Source organism: Chiloscyllium plagiosum, unplaced genomic scaffold (genome assembly GCF_004010195.1).
Source record: "Chiloscyllium plagiosum isolate BGI_BamShark_2017 unplaced genomic scaffold, ASM401019v2 scaf_4028, whole genome shotgun sequence".
NCBI lineage: Eukaryota > Metazoa > Chordata > Chondrichthyes > Orectolobiformes > Hemiscylliidae > Chiloscyllium > Chiloscyllium plagiosum.
In genome coordinates, this window is record NW_025212697.1 from 1 (window position 1) to 8,700 (window position 8,700).

At 55.8% G+C, this 8,700-nt stretch overlaps 1 protein-coding gene across 1 annotated transcript in view; it reads right to left on the reverse strand.

Annotated features, from left to right (window-relative positions):
• Positions 1–75: 75 nt before the first annotated feature.
• LOC122547444 (phosphatidylserine lipase ABHD16A-like) overlaps positions 76–8,700 on the reverse strand; it is a gene marked incomplete at its 3' end in the record, with an annotated part of 27,658 nt that continues 19,033 nt past the window's right edge. The window contains exons 6-9 of the mRNA XM_043686065.1: positions 5,138–5,211; positions 4,287–4,415; positions 3,389–3,503; positions 76–177 (exon numbers count right to left, since the gene is read on the reverse strand). Coding sequence (XP_043542000.1) covers positions 76–177; positions 3,389–3,503; positions 4,287–4,415; positions 5,138–5,211 — 420 coding nt within the window. The remainder of the gene's footprint in view (positions 178–3,388; positions 3,504–4,286; positions 4,416–5,137; positions 5,212–8,700) is intronic.

Consider the following 8,700-nt stretch of genomic DNA (forward strand, 5'->3'; position numbering starts at 1 on the left):
CAACACACACCCTCACCCCCCCACACAGACACACACCCACACCCACCCACTGTGTAACAGTGACTCTAACCTTACCAGCTTTTTGCCACGGTCGTTCTCCGACGCCCGTCGGTCCACAAACACGGTATCGATCTGGTTCCCATCACAGGCGATCAGCTTGGCTCGTTTCCCTCGGTACTGTGGAAGGCACACATGTGCACGCACACACAAAAGAAGAAACAGAGTACAACTGTCATCACTGACACCACATCAAGATATCGGACAGCCCTCTGACATTCAGCAAGCTCCCTCAAACAGCAGATCGATTCCTTCTTTCACTTATTTCTCCGACAACCTGTTCGGAGATTTTATTACACACTTCCGAAGCAGGTGGGACGTGAACCCGGGACACCTGGTCCATGGTAGTGACACTACCGCTGCTCCACAAGGCAGCCCCACTGACGCCAGGAATGCAGCCCACCTGTCCGGTCTTACCTCAGCACTGATGCCAGCAATGCAGCCCACCCACCCGCGCTTACCTCAGCACTGACGCCAGCAATGCAGGCCACCCGCGCTTACCTCAGCACTGACGCCAGCAATGCAGCTCTCCCGCCCGCACCTACCTTAGCACTGACGCCAACAATGCAGACCACCCGCCTGCGCTTACCTCAGCACTGACGCCAGCAATGCAGACCACCCGCCTGCGCTTACCTCAGCACTGACGCCAGCAATGCAGCCCACCCGCCCGGACGTACCTCAGCACTGACGCCAGCAATGCAGCTCTCCCGCCCGCACCTACCTTAGCACTGACGCCAGCAATGCAGCCCATGCGCCCACGCTTACCTCAGCAATGACGCCAGCAATGCAGACCACCCGCCTGCGCTTACCTCAGCACTGAAGCCAGCAATGCAGCCCGCCCGCCCGCGCTTACCTCAGCACTGACGCCAGCAATGCAGCCCACCCGCCCGGACGTACCTCAGCACTGACGCCAGCAATGCAGCTCTCCCGCCCGCACCTACCTTAGCACTGACGCCAACAATGCAGACCACCCGCCTGCGCTTACCTCAGCACTGAAGCCAGCAATGCAGCCCGCCCGCCCGCGCTTACCTCAGCACTGACGCCAGCAATGCAGCCCACCCGCGTTTACCTCAGCACTGACGCCAGCAATGCAGCCCGCCCGCCCGCGCTTACCTCAGCACTGACGCCAGCAATGCAGCCCACGCGCCCGCGCTTACCTCAGCACTGACGCCAGCAATGCAGCCCACGCGCCCGCGCTTACCTCAACACTGACGCCAGCAATGCAGCCCACCCGCGCCTACATCAGCACTGACGCCAGCAATGCAGCCCACGCGCCCACGCTTACCTCAGCACTGACGCCAGCAATGCAACCCACCCGCCCGCACGTACCTCAGCACTGATGCCAGCAATGCAGCCCACCCGCGTTTACCTCAGCACTGACGCCAGCAATGCAGCCCGCCCGGCCTTACCTCAGCACTGACGCCAGCAATGCAACCCACCCACCCGCACGTACCTCAGCACTGATGCCAGCAATGCAGACCACCCGCCCGCGCTTACCTCAGCACTGACACCAGCAATGCAGACCACTTGCCCGCCCTTACCTCAGCACTGACGCCAGCAATGCAGCCCACCCGCCCGCACGTACCTCAGCACTGACGCCAGCAATGCAGCCCACTTGCCCGCCCTTACCTCAGCACTGACGCCAGCGCCCACTTGCCCGCCCTTACCTCAGCACTGACGCCAGCAATGCAGCCCACCCGCCCGCACCTACCTTAGCACTGACACCAGCAATGCAGCCTGCCCGCCTGCGCTTACCTCAGCACTGACGCCAGCAATGCAGCCCACCCGCGTTTACCTCAGCACTGACACCAGCAATGCAGCTCTCCCGCCCGCACCTACCTTAGCACTGACACCAGCAATGCTGACCACCCGCCCGCGCTTACCTCAGCACTGACGCCAGCAATGCAGCCCACCCGCGTTTACCTCAGCACTGACACCAGCAATGCAGCCCGCCCGCCTGCGCTTACCTCAGCACTGACGCCAGCAATGCAGCCCACGCTCCCGCGCTTACCTCAGCACTGACACCAGCAATGCAGCCCGCCCGCCTGCGCTTACCTCAGCACTGACGCCAGCAATGCAGCCCACGCTCCCGCGCTTACCTCAGCACTGACACCAGCAATGCAGCCCGCCCGCCTGCGCTTACCTCAGCACTGACGCCAGCAATGCAGCCCACGCTCCCGCGCTTACCTCAGCACTGACACCAGCAATGCAGACCACCCGCCCGCGCTTACCTCAGCACCGAGGCCAGCAATGCAGCCCACCCACCTGCGCTTACCTCAGCACTGACCCCAGCAATGCAGCCCACGCTCCCGCGCTTACCTCAGCACTGACGCCAGCAATGCAGCCCACGCTCCCGCGCTTACCTCAGTGCTGACACCAGCAATGCAGCCCACCCGCCCGGACGTACCTCAGCACTGACACCAGCAATGCAGCTCTCCCGCCCGCACCTACCTTAGCACTGACACCAGAAATGCAGCCTGCCCGCCTGCGCTTACCTCAGCACTGACACCAGCAATGCAGCTCTCCCGCCCACACCTACCTTAGCACTGACACCAGCAATGCAGACCACCCGCCCGCGCTTACCTCAGCACTGACACCAGCAATGCAGACCACCCGCCCGCGCTTACCTCAGCACTGACGCCAGCAATGCAGACCACCCGCCCGCCGTTACCTCAGCACTGACGCCAGCAATGCAACCCACGCTCACGCGCTTACCTCAGCACTGACACCAGCAATGCAGCCCGCCCGCCTGCGCTTACCTCAGCACTGACACCAGCAAAGCAGCCCACCCACCCGCGCTTACCTCAGCACTGACGCCAGCAATGCAGACCACCCGCCCGCGCTTACCTCAGCACTGACGCCAGCAATGCAGCCCGCCCACCTGCGCTTACCTCAGCACTGACGCCAGCAATGCAGACCACCCACCCGCGCTTACCTCAGCACTGACACCAGCAATGCAGCCCACCCGCCCGCACTTACCTCAGCACTGACGCCAGCAATGCAGACCACCCACCCGCGCTTACCTCAGCACTGACACCAGCAATGCAGCCCACCCACCCGCGCTTACCTCAGCACTGACACCAGCAATGCAGCCCACCCGCCCGCACTTACCTCAGCACTGACGCCAGCAATGCAGACCACCCACCCGCGCTTACCTCAGCACTGACGCCAGCAATGCAGACCACCCACCCGCGCTTACCTCAGCACTGACACCAGCAATGCAGCCCACCCGCCCGCACTTACCTCAGCACTGACGCCAGCAATGCAGCCCGCCCACCTGCGCTGACCTCAGCACTGACGCCAGCAATGCAGCCCACGCGCCCGCGCTTACCTCCTCCATCAGACGGGCCTGTCCCTGTAGCAGCATCGGCATGATGGCTTTCTGCAGCAGAGAGACCGAGCCCGGGTACAACATACGGCGACCAAAGGAGTGCGCCATTAAATAGCTGCAAAACAAAGAGGCAGGCAGTTCACAGGGGCTGCTCCGGACACTGACCCAGTCTCCAGCTTACTACACCAGGCCAGGATAGGGAGAAGCCAACACCATGCTGTGCACACGTACACAGACACACACGCACACAGGCATATACACATACAGACACACGCACGCTAGCAGACACGCAAGCATACAGACTCGCGCACGTAGACAACATGCACGCTCACACACGATTACAGACATGCGCGTATACAGACACATGTATACAAGAGACACGCACGATCAGAGGTGCGCATTCAGACACGCGCGCACATGCTCAGACACACAAACACATATACGTACACAGACATGCGTGCAAGCAGACAGACACATGCACACAAATACAGACATTCATCCACGCACACACATAGACACGTGCGCAAGCATACGCATAGACACACGCACGCAGAAACAGACACGTGCACACACAGACACGCGCATGCATATAGACACACAAGCGCAGGTATACAGACGCGCGCAGACATACACAGGTACACACACACACTTATATGTGCACGCGCCTATGCAGATGCCAACGCGCACGTTTATGCATATGGGCACCTGCACTTGTGTACCGACACGCGTGCACGCATACGGACACATACATATAGATACACGCACACAGACACACACGCATGCACACATATCCAGACATGCTTGGGAGGAAGTGTGGGTGGATCAGAGGCGGGAGCAGTGTGGGCTAGACAGCTGACTGGAGTACACAGCCTCTGCGGTGGTCGTGTGAGGAGCTTACCCGATAACCTGGCAGGGCAGGCTGAAGATCTGAGTGAACAGGCTGGACCCAGTCGTCCCTCCGGATTTCACCTCAGGCTTCAACAGAGGAACTCCCACCTTTCTCTGCTTCTCTGATCGATGGTCCTTCCTGGGACGGGAAGAAAGGGAGAGCTCAGTGGGGACCGCAGCATGCCGGACAGTGGATTACCGAGGTGTGTCGGGCCGGGCCAGGCCAGTGCAGACAGCAGGAGGAGGCCGCTGCTCGGCAATCCATTCGGTGCATTCCTCTGCTACCGAGTCTTGTAAAGGCCATTGCCCCCAACACCAGCCTGGCTGGAGCTCTGAAGATCCATGGACTGGAACTAAACACAGCCCTTCCCAAGCCGTTCCAGTCCAGCTCTAACGTCAGCATCGACCCACTGTGTGGAAAACTGCCCAGAGAGCAGGACAAATCCAACCCAGCCAATTTCTGCTCCATCAATCTATTCCTGGTCCCAATCCTGGAATTCCCTCCCTAAGGAACATTGTGGGTCTACCTACAGCAAACGGACTGCAGCGGTTCAAGAAGGCAGCTTACCCCCACCTTCTCAAGGGGGCAACTAGGGACAGGGCAGTAAATGCAGCTCACCCCCCCACCTTCTCAAGGGGGGGCAACTAGGGACAGGGGCAGTAAATGCAGCTCACCTCCACCTTCTCAAGGGGGGCAACTAGGGACAGGGGCAATAAAGGCTGGACCCAGTCAGTGATGTTCACCATCAATGGGTTGAACAGGGATAATCACATCACAGCTCGGAGGGTCTCTGCCCACAAACAGACCCGAGTGCGGAAAGACACTTTGGGACAGCGCGGGGAGATGTTTCTGACACTTACTGGCTGCTGACCTCGTCCCAACGGAAGTCTTCAGGCCAATGGCTGAAGTCAAAGCTGTAATGTGCCAGTTTCTTCTGCGGAGACACAAAAAGGAACAAGGAGCTCATGGCCACCTGACCCGACACAGCATGCGCACACACGTGCGCACATATACACACGCGCCTGCCCCCACACACACGCACGCCCGCACACACACATACGTGCACGCACGCACACCCAGGCGTCCCCACGATACACACGCCCAAGCCCTCACACCCAGGCCCACACAAACACGCGCACGCACACCCACGCGCGCCCACACACCCACGCCCACGGATCCGGGGGTAGGCACGTGCACACACGGGGGCACTCACACGCGCGCGGACACAGAGCTAGGTGCAAGCCAAAACCAGAAATCTCCAGCTTCCTCACCCTACAGAAGGGCACGGGACCGTGGGAACTGATGGAAGCCACTCAGTCCCTCTCGCTCATATCCCATCCTGGTCTAACCATGACCCTCTTTCACATCTTAAACTAGCCCCATTCAACAGCTGTTTGCCTTTCACCCCAATGAGCACTGAACCCACACAGCCTGTGCTCCACTTACCCCAGTCTTTACCAAAGGTACTCTTAAACAAAACCCCATCACTTTCCAATCACTGCAGAAGAGTCAGTCCAGACTCGAAACATTACCCCTGTATCACCCCTCTACACCAGCTGCCTGACATAGACTCATACAGCACAGACACATACCCTTTGGTCCAACCCATCCACAATCCCAATCTGACCTCGTCCCATCTGCCAGCACCCGGCCCATATCCCTCCAAACCCTTCCTATTCAAATACCCATCCAAATGCCTCTTAAATGTTGTAATTGTACCAGTCTCCACCACTTCCTCTGGCAGCTCATTCCATACACATACCACTCTCTGTGTGAAAAAGTTGCCCCTTAAGTCTCTTTTATATCTTTCCTCTCTCACCCTAAACCTATACCCTCTAGTTCTGGACTCCCCATCCCTGAGGAAAAGATTTCGGCAATTCACTCTATCCATGCCCCTCATGGTTTTATAAACCTCTATAAGGTCACCCCTCAGCCTCCGACGCTCCAGGGAAAACAGCCCCAGCCTGTTCAGCCTCTCCCTGTAGCTCAAACCCTCGCAGATCTGAGTTCCTCCACCAATTTCTGCACGTATTCTTAGGTTTCCAGCAGACGTAACATTTTGCTTTAATTATTGCAAAGAAAGGCATGATCAGATCGATTCTAGGGATGAGAGAATGGTACCACTGGGTTACATTGTCTGGAATGGGTCAAAGCTCTCTAAAGTTTACAAGGACATAGTGTTAAATTAAATTCTTTGAGGGGGGGAGAGGGAGCAGAGGCTGAGGGGTAAGCCCCCACCCCTCTGTGATGTGAGGAGGAGGGAGTCACGGTCTTACGGAAATTTCTGACTCGGAATGTGGCTAACCTTTGGGATTTTCCTCCACTTGACAGTTACAGACCGAAGACATCTAAGGCCAAGATGTTTTTTTTAAAATTCTTCGCCAGTCCCTAACTGCCCCTTGGACTGAGCGGTTTGCTAGAACCAGCTCAGAGGAGTAGGGAGGAGTTAACCACGTTGCTGTGATGGACTGGAGTCACATGTGGGCCAGACCGGGCAAGAATGGCAGATTTCCAGAAGGAGGTTGGTGAACCGGGTCAGGTTTTTACTAGAATCTACAGTGATCACACAGCTGCCATAAGGGATGACGATGACATCGTGCACTATCGCTGGAGGGTTAATCCAGTGAGGCAGGTAACGCTCAGGGGACCCAGGTTCAAATCCCACCACAGCAGATGGTGCGACCTGAGGTCATTCTAAACCTGAATTCAGTAAAAAAATGAAGTGTCCAACGATGACCAGGAATCCAGTGTTCGAATGTCACAAACACCCATCTGGTTCACTAATGCCCTTTAGGGAAGGACACTGTCATCCTTACCTGGTCTGGCCTGCATGTGACTCCAGACCCACAGCAATGGGGGTGACTCTCAATTATCCTCTGAGGAATGTGTGCTGGCCTGACCACTGATGCTCACTGTTATGAAGTTGAAGGGGTGCACTGTACCTTTGAGAGAGACTGAAAGCTGGCAAGGACCTGTCATGTGACTGACTCGCAGGAACAGTGTGTGCTGGAAAATGGAAAGATGTAACATTTTGCTTTAACCTAGATATTTCAGCTGTTTTCACAGCAGTTCGAATGTAACCAGTTTAAATTATGCCCCAAGATACTAAAATCCAATTGCATTTGAATGTTGCTGTTTTGACAACATCGAACAAATGAGACGATCCGATGTTTGGGATATATAAAAGCATTCATTTTGGACAGTTAGCCAGAAAGAACATCAACTGCCCTTGAAAGACAACTATTCACCACACTCACTGTCAAAGGTACCCTTTTACATGTGAAACATCTCTGCAGATTGCAGATGACCCAGGGAGATCAACAGTCAGAGGGAGTTCGACACCAGAGGTGACAGCCACTGTCTGGCTTGGATAATTAAGTTGCTGTAAATTTAACAGGGGCGCTATTGGATCAGTATATTGTTGCAGAGTCAGAGGGAGATAACAAATCTTGAAGAAAAAGGTGGCTTAGTGTTGTAAGTAGTTGTTGTTTAATGTTCACTTGTAGCATTGAAGAATAAAATGGATATTTTTGTTAAATAGTGGAATTTGGGTAGTTCTCTGTCCCTCCTACTTTAAAGGTTATGAAGCGAGGTGAGCTTTTCTGTGGGTTTGGTTTAATGAGCAGAGGGGTTTCCGCTGTGTTGTCACACCCCATCCCCTGAGTTAATTTTATAATGTGTCCTTAACTGGGTGGAAGAGCCCCTTTTCCAACTGTCAGCCTGACAGCAGGACAATGCTGTCAAATCACCGTGGTACTTTCACCATCGACTCATACAGCACAGACACAGACCCTTCAGCCCAACCAGTCCATGCTATTCCTAATCCCAAACTAAACTAGTCCCACCTGCCTGCTCCTGGCCCATATCCCTCTCAACCTTTCCTCGCAGTGTACTGATCCAAATGTCTTTTAAACATTGTAGATAGAAGGTTTGTAGGGAACGAACGAGACTCGCGGTTGGTGTGCTGCCTCCCAGGTGCCAGGGTCCGTGATGTCTCGGATCGTATCTTTGGGGTCCTGAAGGGAGAGGGTGACCAGCCCCAAGTCGTGGTCCATGTCGGTACCAATGACATTGGGAGAAAGAGGGATAGGGATGTAAGGCAGGATTTCAGGGAGCTAGGGTGGAAGCTGAGAGCTAAAACAAACAGAGTTGTTATCTCTGGTTTTCCACCCGTGCCATGTGATAGCGAGGCAAGGAATAGGGAGAGCTATCAGCTGAACACATGGCTAGAAGGATGGGTGCAGGAGGGAGGGTTTCAGGTTTTTGAATAATTGGGACTCATTCTAGGGAAGGTGGGACCTGTACAAACAGGACGGCCTTCACTTCAACCAGAAGGGTACTAATGTACTGGGTGGGAAATTTGCTGGTGCTATTCGGGTGGGTTTAAACTAGCTCAGCAGGGGGATGGGAACCGGAGGTGTAG